The sequence below is a fragment of the Bufo gargarizans genome, unplaced genomic scaffold, assembly GCF_014858855.1.
Source record: "Bufo gargarizans isolate SCDJY-AF-19 unplaced genomic scaffold, ASM1485885v1 fragScaff_scaffold_726_pilon:::fragment_4:::debris, whole genome shotgun sequence".
Classification (NCBI taxonomy): Eukaryota; Metazoa; Chordata; class Amphibia; order Anura; family Bufonidae; genus Bufo; species Bufo gargarizans.
Window position 1 is genome coordinate 602,581 of NW_025334174.1, and position 21,193 is coordinate 623,773.

The window sequence follows — 21,193 nt, forward strand, 5'->3', positions numbered from 1 at the left end:
TAGAATCCCCAGAGATGAGGTGCAATGGGAAGCAGCTTAAAGGCGTCCGCTATATCTGCTTTGGCAAGAAGGGCCCCTCTTCCTAACTGCAAGATGAATTTGATGGCTTCCCCTATGGTGGAATAGGACGTGGTGAACTCTTCTGACGGAATCAGGGAATTCAAGCTGGGTGTGGAGGACATGTGGGGCGCAGACAGGTTGTAAATTAACCTTTTTTTATTTGAAGATTGCTTAGAGACTAACCCAATCGGGCTAATCCTCCAGGTATCAAAAGGGATTAAATCGAATGGTCCCAGCAGGAACCCTTTTTGGACCTCCGTCAACAACAGACTATCGACTGCACCCGGATCGTGCATGGCCGACTGCAGGTTTTTCCCCTCCCAGGACTCAAGAGGGAGGGCAATCAACCCAGTGTGAAAACCCCTCCTGAATCCTGAAAGGAGAAACTGGACCAAATGCTGATCGGGGTGTTCCCGCAAGAGGACTGCCAACAATTCAATGTTGATGTCGGCTAGTCATGGCTTTGAGGATTTTTTTGGACAGGCAGAACGGGGGTGAACCCTGAAGCACAGGGAGCAAACGTGTAGAGCTCTGCAGCTACCAAAACAGCACCCTCCTGCATTAAAATTGTTACATACTTGGCTCTGCCCAAGAAACACAATGGGCCTGCCCAACTTGTCCACGGACGGCTGGCTTCTTAGGCCAGAAGGACCCGGAAGGGCCCGGTCCAGACCCGGAGTGGCCAGCAAGGGACATCAGTCGGCCGTGTGCGAGATGGACTGGCATGTCGTGCAGGTGGGAGCTCTTAGCCCGGCGAAGTGTCGGAAAAAGAGCTCCATGTCTAATATGGCCCAGTTGATAACATACTGAAACTGGACTCAGGCTGCCGCAGCCTTGGCGGAAAACGAACAATGATAATCGTAAAAGTTGGAGCCGCCATATTTGTATCCCAGGTCCGTCAGCCAGTACAAATAAGTGTCCAGTTCCTCCCGCCTGAGCGGGTGGGCTGAGCAGACCACATCGCGGTAAAGGCTAAATGCCAGCACAAACTCCGGAATAGAAAGCTTTCTATTCAGGCGGGCATCTTTGGCCCTGAGTAGTATTGCAACCTCCCCACAATTGATTACTCTGTTTTCGGACACATCTTGGGAAGCTATCAGGATGGACGCCAAGTTGACGTCCTTCCCAGCTAAAATGTCCTTCTTGATAGCCTCGGGAACAAAGTGGGCTGGGGCCACAACAGGACCAGCGCTGAGCGTACCCAATACTGGCTCCTGGGAGGACGAGGGAACGATCGCCGTGATTGCGGACGGGGGATCCTCTGGGCCACGTGACTCCAGCTCTGTGACTCTGGATTGGACGTCCGCCAAAGAACCGACGAGGCCGCTGATGGTGGCTTGCAGCTGATTCAGCGACAGCTGGATAGATGAGAGGGAGGACTGCGAACTGCCGCTCCCTTGCTCTGTCCTCAGAAGGCGATAGAGCTCCTCCTTCTGGGCCGAAGCTGGATGGGGAATACCCTTCTTATTCAACTCGGCGATGAGTTTAGGGACAGTCCAACGCCTGAGTGATGGGCTACCAGCGTGCCCTGAAACTGATGAGCCGGGGCCCGAGAGGGAGTCCTCAATATCAGATGGTTGGGACATCTTGCACCTGTTAAAGAAAAGTAAAAAAAAAACAACAGATGGGGGGGGGAAAAAATGATAATTTTTTAATGAAACAAAGGACCGGCATGAAATGAGGAGAGAGGCGTAAAGGAAACGTGATCCTACCCGAATCGCACAGAACTGGACCTTGCTACAGGAGGGTACTGGAGAGAGTACGGGGAAAAAATTACCTGCGGTCATAAGCAAGATAGGCACGAATAAACACCGCTTTTTTAGGAGAGCCGACAAGAGAAGGAAGAAGAAAAAGGAGGACCACGGCGGGGAGCGAAGATGGGAGAGGACAATGAACAAGAGAGGGGAACCAAGGCCGAAGATACGGAGTGCTGGGAAAAGGCCTAGGGGTGCCGAGGGCGGGGCGGGTGAACAGGCGAGAAGAGGAACTGAACGCCTCTGGTGCCTGCTTGAAGGACCTGGGTGAGTCGGGTGAAAATTCTAGGATGGGAGCGTGCCGTGACCGAAGGGGGACCCACGTGACGCAGGAAAAAGGAAGGCGAGAAAAAGGACCTGGCGATCCGGGTGGAGGCAGACTGGAACGGATGCCTGGGCAAAGCAGGAAGGAAAATGACCCTGGCAGCAGTAGTCGACTGAAGAGGCGTCACTGGGTGGACCTGACGTGCTCAGGAGGGCCTATAAGGAATGTGAATGGGTGGATCAAAGACGACAGGGACAGAGCGGGCCTGGGCGATCCAGGACGACAGAGACAGAGCGGGCCTGGGCGATCCAGGACGACAGAGACAGAGCGGGCCTGGGCGATCCAGGACGACAGAGACAGAGCGGGCCTGGGCGATCCAGGACGACAGAGACAGAGCGGGCCTGGGCGATCCAGGACGACAGAGACAGAGCGGGCCTGGGCGATCCAGGACGACAGAGACAGAGCGGGCCTGGGCGATCCAGGACGACAGAGACAGAGCGGGCCTGGGCGATCCAGGACGACAGAGACAGAGCGGGCCTGGGCGATCCAGGACGACAGAGACAGAGCGGGCATGGGCGATCCAGGACGACAGAGACAGAGCGGGCCTGGGCGATCCAGGACGACAGAGACAGAGCGGGCCTGGGCGATCCAGGACGACAGAGACGGTGAACCATGACGACAGCGAGAAGATGAGCCCGAGTGAACCAGGAAGACTGTAACAAGCGAGCCTGGGCGGTCCAGGTAGACTACCTATGGCGTGTGAGAGCAAAACGACACTGTAGAAATAGTAAAATAACATATGTAAGATACCTGAGGAACCCAGAAACTTGATGAGCAGCTACCTGGCTGAACGGGAAGTCTGGACAAGCTTAAACCGCGGTCCTGTTCCTATTGGGGAAAAACTTATCAGCACCCAGGTATAACAATGAGTTCAAAAGGAAGAAAAAAAACAAAAAAACTAATAGAGAGCTGACTTTTCACACTGGGACACGATGGGAACATGATATTGGGAGCTGAAATTTTCATATATTTGCTAAAAATGCTAATGTTCACTTTGCACCATCTGTGGGTTCAAAATGTACTCTACACTCCTTGAAAAATTTCTTGGTGGTGTAGTTTCCAATTTAGGGTTACTTTTTTCAGGATTTCCATTGTAGCGGTACAACATGGCAATGCAACTTGGCGCCCAAAAACCATTTCAGCACACATACAGCAGTTTACGACCACATATGGGATGTTTTCTCATCTTATACCCTCTCACTGTAAGGGTCCATTCACACATCCGCAAAATAGGTCTACATCCGTTCCGCAATTTTCAATGGGGCCACAAAAGATGCGGATAGCGCACCGTGTGCTGTCCTCATCCGCACTTCCGTTCCACGGTCCCACAAAAAATAGAACATGTCCTATTCTTGTCCGCAGCCACGGACAAGAAAAGGCATTTCTATCATAGTGCTGTAAAAAGGCGGAACGCACATGGCTGGTGTCCGTGTTTTGCAGATCCGCAATTTGCGGACTGCAAAATTCCTGTGGACGTGTGAATGGACCCTCATGTCAACTTGTGTTCCATAATAACAGCCTGGACATGCTGGGAGTTGTAGTTCTCCCCTACATTACCCCCTTATGTATTGCCCGCTAAATTTCACCTCTCTTACACTGCCGGCATTAGTTCCAGCAAACTGTTTGTTTGTACCCAGAGAGCTCCGGCAGGCTGCACTGTGCTGGAAAAGCTTGTCGGAACTACTGCAGTATGAAATAAGCCTAAACTGGTCATGATGAGACTTGTTGTTCTCTTATCACTATTATGATGTTTGGCAGCAGCAGAGGTGTATATTAGGCTTTGTTCTCATCTGCACTGCTGACATTCTCTGTTCTGCTCTGTCATAGGACCACAGCAACGAAAATCACGGTAGTGCAGGAGCTGGTGCATCCGTATATCGGGGCCCAATTCAGATTCTTGCTATGATGCAATGATTTTTGTGTACGTCCTTGGAGAATAATGGTTTTTTTATGATTAGAATCCAAAAACCTATTACTGGTTTATTCACAGGCACAAGATATGATTATAAAGAATATATTTATTAGCGTTCTAAAAAAATAAAATAAATTGGGGATCATTTATCAAACTGGTGTAAAGTAAAACTGACTTAGTTGCCCATAGCAAACAGATTCCATCTTTCATTTTCCAAATGAACTGTCAAAAATTAAAGGTATGATCTGATTGGTTGCTATGGGCAACTAAGCAAGTTCTAATTTACACCAGTTTTATAAATGGCTGCAATTATTCTCAATATGATAAGCATATAGACTTCTGTTATGGGCTAAATGAGGGAGAAAAAAAAATATGTGAAGAAAAAAAATCTAAAAGTCTCTCCCAAGATTCAAACCTAGGACCTTAACATGCAAGGCTGAGCACTTATCACCAAGCTATAGCATTACCACATAGAGAAGAGTGTTTTTTCTATACTCCGAACACTATATTATATTATTGGTGTATGTATAATTATATATTGTGAATGTGAATAAAGCAGTAATATGAATATTGGTTTTCTTAGTATATCTCAATGTGGTTATGCACCAGTAAGCAGTGTATATGATATGCATATGCTATGACACAGCTCTAGGACACAGCTCTGTCCTCAGCATGCTCATGTCTAGCCCTGTCAATTAAGGTGAGGGGGGAGTGTTGCTCGAAATTGCAGAGCTAGCTAGGTGGTGTGGGGATTGACAGGCTAGCGGACACAGTATAAAGGCAACCACAAAGTCTTTAACTTAAACAGTTCAGTGTTTTATTCACACATAAGGAAAACAAAAAGTGACATTTTGCAGTCTAAGTGTTTGTTCACACCATTAAAAAAGTCCACAGAACAAAAAGCCTTCACCTGGTTTGCAGTTTCTCTACCTGTGGTCCACAGCAGGCTTTAGGGGCCTGTTTCTTAGCATGCGGCCCTGAGCCCTTTTGCACGGCACAAGTTTTCAGATCCCAAAACACACAGGGACTGACAGCGCTCCACTGTCAGAAAGGAGTAATCCACACACAGCTGAGACTGCTGGCTCGGTTTGATATAAGCCAGTAAAGACCCGGCCTGGAGAGTGGGGACAAGCCACCTACCCAGCACTTTGGCTACTCCCAGTAAGAGTGGGCCGGATTAGCTTACAGCCATACTAAAATTGCAACATGTCGACCTGCACTAGTTGCAGCTCACGCTTGAAAATACCGTCTCTTACTTCACCGAGGCCAGGAACCTCGGTGACACATACCTTCCGTCAACAACGGACTCTTGCACCTTCCTACAAACGGTAAGGGGGGGGGCCTTAATAAACACTACACTTCTCTACAATAGATGGTAATTATTCGATTTTGATAACGATTAATTATTCGATTTTGATAACGATATGGCATCATGACTGAGCAGCCTGACAGGAAAACTCACCAATTTGTAGTATATGCAGTTTCCAGAGCGCAGTGGGTTCTGAGGCCTAACCCCCTCACCTTCCCAGGCAACCATGCAAGTGGAAGCAAACAGTCCAGCTCACTTTCTAGGACAGGTTGCTTGCGGACATTTTAAATAATTCGTGGAGAACCCATTTAATCTGTTATTTTATAGATGGACTTACCACGCGTCAGACTCAGTATTAAAGGGTGGTCTAAAATATCGCTGCTTGCATCTTATTCAACTGCTGCGACATTCATAGTTAATCTGTTTTATACATAGACTTGAGCCTTAGGCCCCATGCACACGGCCGTTGTTCACGGCCGCGTGCGGGCCGTGGAACCGCGGCCTGGATCCCTCCTGAGAGCAGGAGCGCACGGCGTCACTGGTTGCTATGACGCCGTGCGCTCCCTGCTGCCGGCACAGTACAGTAATACACTGGTATACAGGTCCTTCTCAAAAAATTAGCATATTGTGATAAAGTTCATTATTTTCTGTAATGTACTGATAAACATTAGACTTTCATATATTTTAGATTCATTACACGCCAACTGAAGTAGTTCAAGCCTTTTATTGTTTTAATATTGATGATTTTGGCATACAGCTCATGAAAACCCAAATTTCCCATCTAAAAAAATTAGCATATTTCATCCGACCAATAAAAGAAAAGTGTTTTTAATACAAAAAAAAGTCAACCTTCAAATAATTATGTTCAGTTATGCACTCAATACTTGGTCGGGAATCCTTTTGCAGAAATGACTGCTTCAATGAGGCGTGGCATGGAGGCAATCAGCCTGTGGCACTGCTGAGGTGTTATGGAGGCCCAGGATCGATTGCGGCCTTAAGCTCATCCAGAGTGTTGGGTCTTGCATCTCTCAACTTTCTCTTCCCAATATCCCACAGATTCTCTATGGGGTTCAGGTCAGGAGAGTTGGCAGGCCAATTGAGCACAGTAATACCATGGTCAGTAAACCATTTACCAGTGGTTTTGGCACTGTGAGCAGGTGCCAGGTCGTGCTGAAAAATGAAATCTTCATCTCCATAAAGTTTTCAGCAGATGGAAGCATGAAGTGCTCCAAAATCTCCTGATAGCTAGCTGCATTGACCCTGCCCTTGATAAAACACAGTGGACCAACACCAGCAGCTGACACGGCACTCCAGACCATCACTGACTGTGGGTACTTGACAATGGACTTCAGGCATTTTGGCATTTCCCTCTCCCTAGTCTTCCTCCAGACTCTGGCACCTTGATTTCCGAATGACATGCAACAGTCCAGTGCTGCATCTCTGTAGCCCAGGTCAGGCGCTTCTGCCGCTGTTTCTGGTTCAAAAGTGGCTTGACCTGGGGAATGCGGCACCTGTAGCCCATTTCCTGCACACGCCTGTACACGGTGGCTCTGGATGTTTCTACTCCAGACTCAGTCCACTGCTTCCGCAGGTCCCCCAAGGTCTGTAATCGGTCCTTCTCCACAATCTTCCTCAGGGTCCGGTCACCTCTTCTCGTTGTGCAGCGTTTTCTGCCACACTTTTTCCTTCCCACAGACTTCTCACTGAGGTGCCTTGATACAGCACTCTGGGAACAGCCTATTCATTCAGAAATTTCTTTCTTTGTCTTACCCTCTTGCTTTAGGGTGTCAATGATGGCCTTCTGGACAGCAGTCAGGTCGGCAGTCTTACCCATGATTGCGGTTTTGAGTAATGAACCAGGCTGGGAGTTTTTAAAAGCCTCAGGAATCGTTTGCAGGTGTTTAGAGTAAATTAGTTGATTCAGATGATTAGGTTAATAGCTCGTTTAGAGAACCTTTTTATGATATGCTAATTTTTTGAGATAGGAATTTTGGGTTTTCATGAGCTGTATGCCAAAATCATCAATATTAAAACAATAAAAGGCTTGAACTACTTCAGTTGGTGTGTAATGAATCTAAAATATATGAAAGTCTAATGTTTATCAGTACATTACAGAAAATAATGAACTTTATCACAATATGCTAATTTTTTGAGAAGGACCTGTAGATCATACCAGTGTATTACTGTATTGCGGCGGCAGCAGGGAGCGCACGGCGTCATAGCAACCAGTGACGCCGTGCGCTCCTGCTCTCAGGAGGGATCCAGGCCGCGGTTCCACGGCCCGCACACGGCCGTGAAACACGGCCGTGTGCATGGGGCCTTATTCACATGTCAGTGTTTTGGTCAATGATTTCTATCAGTGATTTTGAGCCAAAACCAGGACTGGAGCCGTCATAGACATAAGGTAAAGGAAAGATCTGCACCTGTTCTGTGTTTAGGGCTGCACCTGGTTTTGGCTCGCAATCACTGATGGAAATCATTGACCAAAAAACTGACGCGTGAATGAGGCCTTACTGTGCGTCAGACTCAGTAGTAAATGGTGTTCTAATATATCGCTACGTGCATCTTGTTCACCTGCTGCAACATTCTTAGTTAATCCATTATTTTACACATAGACTTACTGTGCGTCAGACTCAGTATTAAAGGGTGGTCTAATATATCGTCACATGCATCTTGTTGAACTGCTACTACATTCTTAGATAATCTGTTACATTAATGATACAGTTACTGTACACTATGTCCAACAGACAGTTGCCTGGGCCCTCCAAAGGAAGAGGCAGTGGCAAAAATGTTGCTGTAGCAGCAGAAGGGGGGTTGGTAGGAGCTGCAGCAGGCCAGAGCTGCCACGGTCATCCAATGGTCATGTTTTGACAAACAATCTAGCATACTAGAAAGCTCTTCAACATTATATCAATTGACAACAGATACACACATCCAGGAATCAGTGGGGTTCTCTGACACCATGCTTATTTGGCATGGCCCAGGAACTGTCACTGTGTACTCTCACCTGTCCTGAACCTGTCTCTTGCTTTTGCTGCTCCTTCTGCCAAATTATGATAGCCATCGGCTCTGCTCCACTTTTCAGCGAGGATGAGCTTTGTGAGGACAGTCAGCATTTACACGCCAGCACAGATTTGGAGGAGAGGTCTGGACAATGATGACAGTCAGGTGAGAGGACATGTTGCGAGAGGTCAGTGACGTGCGCAAGAGACAGGTGAGAGACAAGTCATGACCAAACAGATGTATATGATATAACCGATTGCACATGGGAGCCAGGTGATTGTCTTCATCAAGGGGCGAGGGTGGAAGCATATCTGTGAGACAGCAGGGTGCAAGCAGTGAGAGATCTGCAGCCAGACACAAGAGGGACACACCATCTGTCTGTCGGGAGACTACCTGTGTGGAACACACTAGTAGTGCACTGGTTCATAAAAGCAACAGCAGTTAAGCATCACGCAGTGGTGGAGGGAAAATGCCATACTCGCCAGTGTGGGAATTATTCACCAAGTCGCTGGGGTAAGTTAGCGTGGCTGTATGCAGAATATTTGTGCAGAAGGTAAGTTACTGGTACTACAGTCCCTCCCTTTCCATGACAATATATGCCGTTCAAAGCCCAATAGATAAATGTGGTTCCGGCCCAGGCACACCAGCCACCTGGACAGGTGATGGCAATGCCGCTTTAACATTTTAATGCTTAGATTTCTGCGCCAATGTCCTCCTCATCCTCCACCTAACCCTCCCCTGTAGGCACAGTTCACAGTGGTTCTCCAGCATATCACCTATGCAAAGCTAGGCGTTATGACACGGTTCTGACCTGGTCAGCCTTGATGGACAGAGCAACACCGGGGAGGAACTGCTCAGCGTCATCAATAATAATAAAAAAAAACACTGGCTGTCTCCTCGCCAACTGGAGACAGAAAGCATGGTTAATGATAATGGTAAGAACATTTTGTCGCACGTTTTCACTCTTTGTCAGCCAGTTCCTCAAGTCTTCCACTTAACTACAAGAGCTGTTAAAAATGTCCATGAAACTGTGCATGCACTTCAGCCACTCTTACTGTGCAAAACATGCCTTCCTTAAGCTGCAAAGGCAAAATGCTCTTTCTCACCATCGCCTGATATGCAACGTTTCCTCCTGTTTGAACTCCACGCTGCATCCGCCTGTACGAGCAGAAGAAGGTGGTCAAAGATTTAATACTGCAGATGGACAGGTCTACTCCCAGGTGTAACTTCGACTTTAACCAGTAGCAGCTCATGCGTGACAAGGCCCTTTGAGGTGGCCACTTTGTCATTCGCCAGAATGGGATAGAGGGGATGCTGACAAATCTGATTGGCGAGGGGTCAGAAGACATGGCACCTACATTTCACAGCCACCTGAGCCCTAAGGAGGATAAACTGGCAGATGATGAGGATAAGGACATAAATTACCAGGAATTTACCGTAATACAAAACTAGGTGATTTATCTGCCAAAATGACAGGAGAAGAACAGGAGGAGCAAGAGAACGATGACTAAGACGACGCAGATGACCCCAACAGGCTATGGTAGTATGCAGTGGAGATGGAGGCAGGGAAGCCCTTCAATCCCTTGTGCAAATGTCCAGATGCATGCTGTCATGTTTGTGTAGTGACAGCCACATTGTCAAAATTCTGCAGAGGGATGACTACTGGCTGTCCACATTGTTAGACCTTTGTCATGGGGCCGCTATTGTCACTGCTACTGCTGCCACCCTCCCCACACCGCTGCCTTCTCAAACAGCTGATTGGTGGGGGTCCTGGGCATCGGACCCCTGCCGATCGGGTTCTGATGATCTATGTCCATACGGCATTGGTAGGTTAGCATTAGGTCCCGTGCCACTTTGAGATACCTTGACTGGGTGCGCTGGCTCCGGTACGTTCTTGATAAAAATATATTGGCAAAAGTCTCATTTTAATTTCAGGGTGAGGGTTTAGTCATATATTGTCAATTGCATTTCACCATTGTAGTGCACAACTTTTCAGTGATTTTCTATTTCTTATAGTCCCATCCGCACATTTGTCTTATATGTGGTCTTTTGCGGGCATCCTCCATTGTATGCATTTTTTGCTAGGGATTGCTGTTCGCAACAGATCACATGTGCAGGATTTGCTCCCCTGGTTATATATGCACTACATCAGTGATGCCCAACTTACGGCCCGCTGGCCAAATGCGGCCCGCAAAGCCGTGTCATGCGGCCCACGCAGTAACAAGACTTTATCAGCGCAGGGCGTGCTGCGAACGGCACAGGCAGCAAAGCGATGCTGCCTGTGCCTGCAATCTCCCCGTCCAGCGCCACCTCCTAGCTAATTTATTCGCTGCACTTGCCTCTGTGAAATTGAAGAGAAGCGGCATAATCTCGTACAGGCACACTGGAAGAGGCATCGAAATGCGCATGCACCTTCTTCCTGGCCTCTGCGAGATTACGGCGCATCTCTTCAATTATACAGAGGCAAGTGCAGTGAATAAATTAGCTAGGAAGCAGCTCTGGGTGGGGAGGATATCTGTGGATGACACTGAGGGGGGATATCTGTGGATGACACTGAGGGGGGGATATCTGTGGATGACACTGAGGGGGGGATATCTGTGGATGACACTGAGGGGGGGGGTATCTGTGGATGACACTGAGGGGGGGGGTATCTGTGGATGACACTGAGGGGGGGGGTATCTGTGGATGACACTGAGGGGGGGGGATCTGTGGATGACACTGAGGGGGGGGATCTGTGGATGACACTGAGGGGGGGGATCTGTGGATGACACTGAGGGGGGGATCTGTGGATGACACTGAGGGGGGGATCTGTGGATGACACTGAGGGGGGGGATCTGTGGATGACACTGAGGGGGGATCTGTGGATGACACTTAGGGGGATCTAGGGAGGGGTGTGGGGATGTTGGGGTGGGAGGTCCTGGAGGGGTGTTTGGGTGGGACCTCTGGAAGGGGTGGGAGGTCCGATAGGTATGTGGGGGTGGGAAATCCGGGAGGGGGGGGCGATATTTTTTTTTGCTATGGGGCCCAGTCATTTCTAGCTACGCCCCTGATTGGTAAGATTGGGCGTGCACTGGAGCGATAGAGCGCCCTGCTGTAGGAGAAGCCGACGGGAGATGAAAGGAGGAGGGGCCAGCTCCTGGTGGTGTCGGGGACACGGCGCAAGCATGGCGGTGGAGGATCTGACTGAAGCCTAAAGACCAGACATCAAGGTAGACCTGCAGAAGAAAGTGACAGCGCAGTATGTGATGTATACATGTGTGTAATGTATGTAGTGCAGTGTGTGATCATCACATACTGCACTACATACATTACACACATGTATACATCACATGCCCCCTCACAGTAATAATGCCAAGATATGTGCCCTCTTCACAGTAGTAATGCTCACACATGCCCCCTCACAGTAGTTATGCCCAGATATGTGCCCCCTCACAGTAAAATATAACAAATTTATTTGAGAAGACAGACACAACACAGAATGTTAAAATCGTTGTATACAACAAATCAAGGGCATGTGAACCATGTATCAGCACATGCCATCCTGACTCACCACAAACTCATAGACAAACCCCCACATCCATAAGCATATAACATTATAAAGTGCATGTAATCCATCAACAATGAATAAGGCTCAAATACTTATCATAAAAATGTCATGATGGGGGGCATGCGTGGTGGTCAAGAGAAAAGCCCAACGTGTATCGCCAGACTTGCTGGCTTCCTCAGGAGTGCCTGATCCTCAATGGCCCATAATCAAATATACCGGTATATATACTGAGTAATCAAATAATAGCTTTTACCTGCGTCTCAGGTCCCCATATGAGAGGAGGGGGCGGTGACCACCTCATTGACATGGAGGAGGAGAGAGGGGTAGGAGGTGAATGACACTTCAGGCCTGACCGAAAAACCCAGTTGTAACTCATAAAGTACACACATGTAACTGATTAAGGACGCCACTAGCCTACGGCGTCCGGATGTGCCGTCCGCGCATGCGTCCAACCAAGCCGGCGCGTGCTGCGTTCCAAGCACCGGATACAGCAGCCCGCGGAGGCTCGTAGGGCACTCACTGCGTGTCAGCAGCCGGAAGTGCCATAACCTGCATAGAGCACAAGGTGTACAATGGCGTGGGGCGCTTCGGGCATACGCAAAGCGACAGAAAGAGGAAAGGAAAAAGAGATAGATGCAGAATAAGACAGCATTTAATTACAAGGACAATGGTGAATAGATGAGGTCCCTGTATGAAACCTAATATCAGTATTAGTTTACAAAATTAAATGTGTACAGACGATAAACGAAAAGAAAAACACAAATGAATATAAGCAAAGATATGTGTGTATATATATATATATATATATATATATATATATATATATACATACACATAAAAAACATTTATAATCAAAGAATGAATAGACAAAAAATAACAGAGAAAACAAAAATCAAAAAACAAAAACAGAAATAAGTCAAGAAAGCGATAAAGATGAGGCACAATAGTGAAATGAACTAATATATAAAAATAATAATATTAAAATTGTGATCCATGTAAATAATACAATAAAATATATCTACTAAATTCATAATGAGACCATTTTTTGATTAGTGCAAAAAAGGGCGCCATCAAAGCCCTAAATAAATCCTATATTATGTGCCTATAATTAATTAATGTGCAGAATTAACCGTCTGTCAAGAAAGACTTGACGTGTTAATTCAGCTACATTTTCACCCGGAAATATGTGAATAAACACAAGTGCCTCATTTTTATTTCTCTTTACCCCAACCTTCTTGTACCTGATTTATGATATTTAAATGTATCCATTTATATTCCTAGTATTGAGTTTCTCATTCCTTTTTGTTACAAATATTTATATCAAAGAATATTTTATTGTTTATTTTTTATTATTTATTCCCTATATCATTTTTTATATTATTTAAATATTTTTTATATTATAATAGTATGATTTTTGATCATTTTTTGTTATTTTCCTCTCCTTTATATATTCTTTTATATTATTTATTATATTTTGTTTTAATTTTAGAATTTTTCAAACTATTAAGTCTTTTCTTGTAGAAATTTTTTTATATATAAAAATATGCTTTTTGATTATTAAATATATTCAACTTTTTATATTTTATGTATTTCTCAAATATTGATGTATTTAACAATTATTTAGAGTCTTTACCTTAAACCTGATTCCTTGCGTGGCAGGAACCTGAACAACCTGGAGTCTGATACTATACGAAAATTGCAGCCAACAGTACCTTCGTCATTAAAGAGGCGGATAAAGGTGGAAACGTGGTCCTATGGGACATGGATTTATACATACAAGAGGCGAATCGACAGCTGAAGAATATCATTTTTTATATACCTTTATCCTCTGATCCCACAATGGTCTTTAAGAAGAAACTTGACCAACTATTGAAAACAGCCCGAGATATGTTCATCATTACCAAAAAGGAGCATCAGTTCCTTGAGGGCTACCCTCCTATGTACGGGACTCTCTCCATCTGATAGAAATGTTGGACGTATTACTGGTGACTTGTGACGTTGAGTCCCTTTACACGAATATCGCACACAAGGATGGCATCAGGGCCACCACTTATTTCTTGGAGAAATCAACTTCGGGGGAGCTCACTGTGCCTTTTTGGGCTCCAGAGAGACCTGCATTCAGTTTATCGATACATTGAATAATAATGACCTGAACATCCATTTAACGTACACCATATCGGATGATACAGTGGACTTCTTGGATCTGAGGTTGCGTAAAGAGCATGAACGGATTATTACATCTTCCGAAAGAGCACGGCCACCAATAATTTGTTGCACTATCAAAGTTTTCATCCAGTCCATATGAAGAGAGGGATTCCAAAAGGGCAGTTTCTCAGGCTGCTGCGCAATTGTACTAATCTAATCGACTTCAGGACAGCTTCGGCAGATTTGACAGCACGATTTCAGAAAAGGGGCTATCCCAGGAAACTTATATCTCACGCCTATGAAGAGGCTAAGGACACTGACCGAATGGAATTATTTACCCCGAAGCCAAAAAACAGGGATGGTAAGTTTGGCAAAACCAACCTCGCCACGGTGTTTTGGAGGGGGCTGTTTGAAGGCCTCTTGCCTCAGGATTATGGCCCATAGTAACTTTAAAGGAGAAAACAGACCGGCCGCACAGCTTAAATCTGTCTGTAGAATTGTATTTTATGTTATTATGCGTTCGGTTAAATTGTATGTTATGTGAGGGCACCCAGATAGCTAATATTATTGTATTTGTGTATTCTGAGTGCCATTCACCTAATGATATGCACTCAGACTTGAGCTATCTGGGGATATGTTAAATGTCTGTGTTTGCTGTGGGGGTGTGCCATTGTGTGTTTAAATGGTGATGTCTGTCCTGTTGTCTCCACATGTGTATTGGTGATCTCCCTTTGTCCTGAGAGATAATTGGATTGCCTTCGGTTGTCTCTGGGACAGAGAGGAGGAAACCATGATGCATTGTGGGGATGTGTTGTATCTGTTCTGTATTTGCAAAACTGTAATAAAAACCAGGCTGGGTGTGCCAGCACATCAGACCACTGTTTGACCCTCAAGACGGAGCCTTGTCTCGTTATTGGGGGGATTCCCTGTATGCTGTTAGAGACTGATTGCCAGGAGTGTAAGCTGATTGGATGCTTTTCCTGTTCGTCTACCAGCAGCTATTTGTGAGGTTCCAGTTTGGAGTGCTATTTTGTATCCAGTTCGGGAAGTTGGTGTTCTGCAGTAGCTGTGCCTGTCTCTCAGAAAGGGGCATATCGCCTAAACAGATTTTAACCCCTTGTCTGCTGAAACGGACCGTTACAGTAAGATACATCTGATTACACGCTACAATAATCAGTGGTCAGGATTATACAAGATCTTGGAGAACCATTGGTTTTTGCTTACCTCAAATCATAGGTTGACACCTTACATGGACGATAAGCCGAAGATTATTGCCGTAAGGCACCCTTACTCAAAGACCAACTTGTACGCAGCCACTTTCAGCGTCCCACACGGGGACTAAATAGAGGTATCAAACTGAAAGGTACACATCCTTGTGGCCAATGCAATGTTTGCCCATTTATGCTGGGAAAGGACAATTTTATGAATGGTAAGGAGCATGTACGCCTGAATCATTACATAAATTGCCGTACTAGGAATATTGTATATGGGATCATTTGCCCATGCAGGAAGCTATATGTGGGGCAAACTTCACAAGAACTGCGGAAACGGATCCAACAACACATGTCCAATATCAGCTTGGCCACCCGGGACCGGGCCGATGAGAAATCTCTTACCTCTGTGGCTACACATTTTTTGGACCACCATGGTGATGCACATGTTGTTTATTCACACGCGGCTATTTGGTCCTTTCCTCTGGGTCTGCTGGGCTACCCCCTCTCTCTGCACTTCAGCTCGGGAACTATCCGATTACTGTCTACTGAAAAAAATCTCACTGGACCACCATCAAAGAGGATTCTTCTTGATCTTTGTCTGTTTGGACATGTAGTGACCGATCCACCTGATATGTCTCATCTTTATCTGCTGTGTATATTCATTTGATGCAGCACCCCTCTGAAATGTTATCTCTTTGAATATCTCTCACCCCTGGGGTCTTGGCGTGGGGCGCTGTGGGCCACAGCACAGAGCGATTCCTTTGTTTAACCTTCTTGTTCTTTTTCTTTTTCCTTTTTTTTTTCTTCTTAGACTCTAAATAATTGTTAAATACATCAATATTTGAGAAATACATAAAATATAAAAAGTTTAATATATTTAATAATCAAAAAGCATATTTTTAGATATAAAAAAATTCTACAAGAAGAAACGTAATAGTTTGAAAAATTCAAAAATTAAAACAAAAAATAATAAATAATATAAAAGAATATCTATAGGGGAGGAAAAATAACACAAAAAATTATCAAACATCATACTATTATAATATAAAAAAATATTTAAATAATAATATAAAAAATGTAAAAAATATAAAATGATATAGGGAATAAATAATAAAAAAATAAACAATAAAATATTCTTTATCATAAATATTTGTAACAAAAAGGAATGAGAACTCAATACTAGGAATATAAATGGATACATTTAAATATCATAAATCAGGTACAAGAAGGTTGGGGTAAAGAGAAATAAAAATGAGGCACTTGTGTTTATTCACATATTTCCGGGTGAAAATCATGTAGCTGAATTAACACGTCAAGTCTTTCTTGACAGACGGTTAATTCTGCACATGAATTAATTATTGGCACATAATATAGGATTTATTTAGGGCTTTGATGGCGCCCTTTTTTGCACTAATAAAAAAATTCTCATTATGAATTTAGTAGATATATTTTATTGTATTATTTACATGGTTCACTATTTTAATATTATTATTTTTATATATTAGTTCATTTCACTATTGTGCCTCATCTTTATCTCTTTCTTGACTTATTTTTGTTTTTGTGTTTTTTGAATTTTGTGTTCTGTTATTTTTTGTCTATTCATTCTTTGTTTATAAATGTTTTTTATGTGTATATATATATACATATCTTTGCTTATATTCATTTGTGTTTTTCTTTTCGTTTATCGTCTGTACACATTTAATTTTGTAAACTAATACTGATATTAGGTTTCATACAGGGACCTCATCTATTCACCATTGTCCTTGTAATTAAATGCTGTCTTATTCTGCATCTATCTCTCCTTTCCTCTTTCTGTCGCTTTGCGTATGCCCGCAGCGCCCCACCCCATTGTACACCTTGTGCCCTATGCACGTTATGGCACTTGCGGCTGCTGACACGCAGTGAGTGCCCTTCGAGCCTGCGCGGGCTGCTGTATCCGGTGCTTGGAACGCAGCACGCGCCGGCTTGGTTGGACGAATGCGCGGATGGCACATCCGGACGGCGTTCGCTAGTGGCGTCCTTAATCAGTTACATGTGTGTACTTTATTACAACTGGGTTACAACTGGGTTTTTCGGTCAGGCCTGAAGTGTCATTCACCTCCTACCCCTCTCTCCTCCTCCATGTCAATGAGGTGGTCACCGCCCCCTCCTCTCATATGGGGACCTGAGACGCAGGTAAAAGCTATTATTATTTGATTACTCAGTATATATATATATATATTTGATTATGGGCCATTGAGGATCAGGCACTCCTGAGGAAGCCAGCAAGTCTGGCGATACGCGTTGGGCTTTTCTCCTGACCACCACGCATGCCCCCCATCAAGCCATTTTTATGATAAGTATTTGAGCCTTATTCATTGTTGATGGATTACATGCACTTTATAATGTTATATGCTTATGGATGTGGGGGTTTGTCTATGAGTTTGTGGTGAGTCAGGATGGCATGTGCTGATACATGGTTCACATGCCCTTGATTTGTTGTATACAACGATTTTAACTTATTCTGTGTTGTCTGTCTTCTCTAATAAATTTGTTATATTTTAGATGTGCGGCTCCTGTTTCGGTATTCTTTTTCTTCTTTTTTGCTACATTGTGTATTGCATACAGTGAGCTGGCACTCTTCCTTTTTTATTGTTGGATGTGCCCCCATTCTTTGAATTGCAAGATATGTGCCCTCTTCACAGACGTAATGCTCACGCATGCCTCCTCACAGTAGTTATGCCCAGATATGTGCCCTCTCACATTAGTTATGCTTAGATATGTGCCCCCTCACAGTAGTTATGCCCAGATATGTGCCCTCTCACATTAGTTATGCTTAGATATGTGCCCCCTCACAGTAGTTATGCCCAGATATGTGCCCCCTCACAGTAGTTATGCCCAGATATGTGCCCCCTCACAGTAGTTATGCCCTGATATGTGCCTTCTTCACAGTAGTTATGCCAGATATGTGCCCTTTATTAAGTAATGCTCACACGTGCCTCCTCACAGCGTTTGCATTTCTTTCTAGCAAAGGTACCTGGTTCCGGCCTGCAAAATTTATACCAAGTCTAGTGCGGCCCTCAGACGAAAAATGGTTGGGCACCACTGCACTACATCATATGGGGTTTTGAGAATTTTCTGCTTTTAAGACCTGTGTAGGATGTTTTTGTGGTACATGTGGTCCGCTGCAGGCATCCTCCATTGTATGCATTTTTGATGGGGATTGTTGTTAGCAACAGATCACATGGGCAGGATTTGCTTCCCCAGGTAGAAATGTGCAACAGCATTTAGGGTTTTGAGCATCTTTTGCCTTTTAGACCCCTTTATTCTGTAATTTCATTTTGCGGATAGTTAATCAATGTCAGGAACCTGGAAAACACTATTGCCAGTGTTTTACCATTTAGTATGTACCGGTGGCTTGTATTTTTCCTTCCCATGTACATAACTTTACATTTGTCAGTGTTAAGCCTCATCTGCCACTTCTCTGCCCAAGCATCCAATCTATCCAGATCCCTCTGTAGTAGTATACTGTTGTCTTCTGTGTTAATTACGTTACACAGTTTAGTGTCATCTGCAAAAATGTATATTTTATCACCGAACCAGTTACTTACCAGATACAGACATTTCCCCCCCAGTCCAAGCATTCTCATTTTATGTACCAAACGTTTATGTAGCACAGTATCAAATGGTTTAGAAAGATATAGGGCATCCATTGGCTCACCCAGGTCCAGTATACAACTTGCCTCCTCACAGAAACTGTTTAGATTAGTTTGACAGGATCATTCCCTCATAAACCCATGCTGAAAAGGTGTTATGCACTTTTATTTTCATTGAGATATTCCAGAATAGAATCGCTTAGAAAACTTTTTTCTATATTAGCACCACATTTTTTAAGCACCAGACCCTGTCATTATATAATCCTTAAATTTCAGAAATAACAATCTGTCTATTATTATTAGCAGATTTTACCTTTGAGACTGGCCAACCTGTTTCATGTGTGCTTGGCAGCTGAAGGCATCTGTGATGGTTCCATGTTCATATGTGCCCGCATTGCTCAGAGAAATTAATTTACATATTTCAAAACTTAATTTCCAGTTCATCCCTCATGACAGCACAACATGGAGGATGTTCCCCTTTGACCTTCTTGGGACAGGAAGCAGAGAGATTAAAAGTTCCCTCCCACCTCCACCCACCAGTGTTCTTCCTGTCACTACGGGAATAGGGAGCAGAGAGAGTCCCTGCTCAGAGATGAAGCTTGAAGAAAGAATAGGAAGGGCTGAGGCTGGGTCGGGGGGTTATGCCTCTCCTCTCAGCCTCCGGTATCCCAAGCTAGCACCTCTCTGGGAAGGGGTCCCCTAGCTCTTCCCCGATACCTTAGAGAGCTGGAGCCCCTTCTGTGAAAGAGCTGGTACAGCATGCATCGCCGCGATATTGGGGAAGCCGTTGCCGCTTCTCCTATGGGAGCTCTGGGCTCGGCTGCGGCTCCTACGCTCCTCTAGACGCGCGTCCCGATGCGTGCGCTGAAAGAAGACGACTTTTCCTTGGAATGAGTCCCCCAGGAAGAGGAGGAGAAGCAGTGCGTTGGTGGGGGTGGACCAAATGGGGCAAGTCCATTTGTAGCAAGGCCGAGTTATTGGCCTGCATTTGTGGGAGGGGCGCCCAGGCCTATATCAGCTGCTCACCTCTATCAGTGGTGGTACGGACGGCAGCAGCATTCCAGTTTCCAGCCGGCAGGTCTACGTCATCGGAAGTTCTCCTTTGGCCTTCCGGTCAGCTGATTCCTCCGTCACAGCAGCAGCGGGCGTCCGTGCAGCTTGTGTGCCAGGTAAGGGTAAGCTGCCTCTCATCGCAGCGGCGCATCTTCAGTCCGGTCGGTGGGGTCGGTCCCTTCAAGGTATGGAAGGGACATCCCCACACCGGAGCGGCAGTCCGGCAGCACGCCCCGCTCCCACGTGACTTGCACGCAGGTAGTAGGAGTCAGCGGGACTCCGTTCACATATACTTTTGGGAATATGCAGGATTCTTTTTTCTGCTTTTGGGGATGTTTTAGGGGGTGAGACAGGGGGGGAGAAGGGCGGGGCGGGTTTTAGTGGTTTGGTATTGTGAGTTGTCCAATCTTGTGTGTCAGTACATAAGCTTGGCCCATGTGGCAGAGCAGGGTTTTGTTATGGGGGTGAAAAGTCTAGCACGGACCGCCGTGCTGTTAGGTAGGGGGATGATGCCTTATAGTGGTCATGTTGGAGGTATTGAAGGATAGCACTCAGTGCCATGCACCATGTTATATTTGCACATTCCAGATGTCATTTGGGGTAGCTTTTGTCCTTTTCATGATGGGGGGGGGGGGGTTCTTATTGATGTAGCATTACGCACTCATTTCAATTCAGCAGAGTTGGAGCACACAGGTACCCGCCGTTTTGGGCCCCTTTGCCATTCAGCTGACATCGGTTGCACCCCCGTTTGATGCTCAGTGTGTCCGTAATGGTTACAATCACATGGATGGCAGGGGCGTCCGTGCTTAAAGGTGGCAACTCTCTAGGTAGGATTGATATAAACTGACGGTGATCAGAAAAAATAAAATAAATATTCTGATTCCTTCAGGTGGTCAGGTTCCGCGTCGGTCATTACCGGTTTCCTCCATACTGACATCGTGTCCCGTTCCTTTTGGTAAGGTCCTCTCTACAAGACTTTACACGTTTTCTGCTTCCCGCTATGCCTCAGCTGTCTGGTTTTCACCAGAGTCGGTTTTCTTTTCTTGCATGATGGTTCTGCAGTGACGGTGGTGGTGTCTGTGTTTCACGGGTGTAGTCAGCAGGTCGCTAGATTGTGATGGTGACGTCCCGTACATTTTGCTTGTTTTAACAGTCTGGTCATGTCGCACATATCAGATGTCGTGGATGCTTCTGGTGAAGATTTTGATTCAAGGGTATCCGAATCCGGGAGTATTC

The 21,193-nt window shown here is 45.4% G+C and overlaps 1 protein-coding gene across 3 annotated transcripts in view; it reads left to right on the top strand.

Annotated features, from left to right (window-relative positions):
- LOC122922805 (zinc finger protein 692-like) overlaps window positions 1-21,193 on the top strand; it is a 405,840-nt gene that overhangs the window by 309,473 nt on the left and 75,174 nt on the right. Inside the window, exon 10 of one of the 3 annotated variants that reach the window (XM_044273543.1) lies at window positions 13,570-13,606. The exons of the other annotated variants lie outside the window; for them this stretch is intronic. Coding sequence (XP_044129478.1) covers window positions 13,570-13,593 — 24 coding nt within the window. The 3' untranslated portion in view covers window positions 13,594-13,606. Of the gene's footprint in view, window positions 1-13,569; window positions 13,607-21,193 lie in introns of those variants that run through there. 3 annotated transcript variants of the gene reach the window in all.